Source organism: Haliaeetus leucocephalus, unplaced genomic scaffold (genome assembly GCF_000737465.1).
Source record: "Haliaeetus leucocephalus isolate CR32 unplaced genomic scaffold, Haliaeetus_leucocephalus-4.0 Scaffold348, whole genome shotgun sequence".
Taxonomy (NCBI): domain Eukaryota; kingdom Metazoa; phylum Chordata; class Aves; order Accipitriformes; family Accipitridae; genus Haliaeetus; species Haliaeetus leucocephalus.
Window position 1 is genome coordinate 42,492 of NW_010972784.1, and position 378 is coordinate 42,869.

Below are 378 nucleotides of genomic sequence, written 5' to 3' on the forward strand. Positions count from 1 at the left end.
CCCCAAAGACCCCCCGGGGGGGGACACCCCATTGTCCCCCCTCTGGTCTTGAAGGTCAGCCAAGGTCAACGGTGGAGCCTGGCGGTGACCCCCGTGACCCCGGGGATGGGGTGAGCGATTTTGGGGGGGTACCCCCCACCTCTGACACACCCCCCCCCCTCCCCGCAGCCGCTGATCAGCCGCAACTACAAGGGGGACGTGGGGCTGGGGGAGATTGAGCACTTCATGGGGCTGCTGCTGCAGCGGGAGGAGGAGGGGGCCCTCACCCCCCTCCTGACCCACGGCAAGGTCCATTTCCTCTGGATCAAACACGCCAACCTCTACCGTATCCTTACGGAACGCCCTCCCCACGGACCCCCCCACTCCGGTGTTCCCCCC

General features: G+C 67.7%; 2 protein-coding genes across 2 annotated transcripts in view; one reads left to right on the forward strand and one right to left on the reverse strand.

Moving 5' to 3' along the window:
- Nucleotides 1–114, forward strand: part of AP1M2 (adaptor-related protein complex 1, mu 2 subunit) — a 4,463-nt gene extending 4,349 nt beyond the window's left edge. The window contains exon 7 of the mRNA XM_010572579.1: nucleotides 55–114. Coding sequence (XP_010570881.1) covers nucleotides 55–114 — 60 coding nt within the window. The remainder of the gene's footprint in view (nucleotides 1–54) is intronic.
- Nucleotides 115–185: 71 nt separating this feature from the next.
- ATG4D (autophagy related 4D, cysteine peptidase) overlaps nucleotides 186–378 on the reverse strand; it is a 5,927-nt gene continuing 5,734 nt past the window's right edge. The window contains exon 6 of the mRNA XM_010572580.1: nucleotides 186–299. Coding sequence (XP_010570882.1) covers nucleotides 186–299 — 114 coding nt within the window. The remainder of the gene's footprint in view (nucleotides 300–378) is intronic.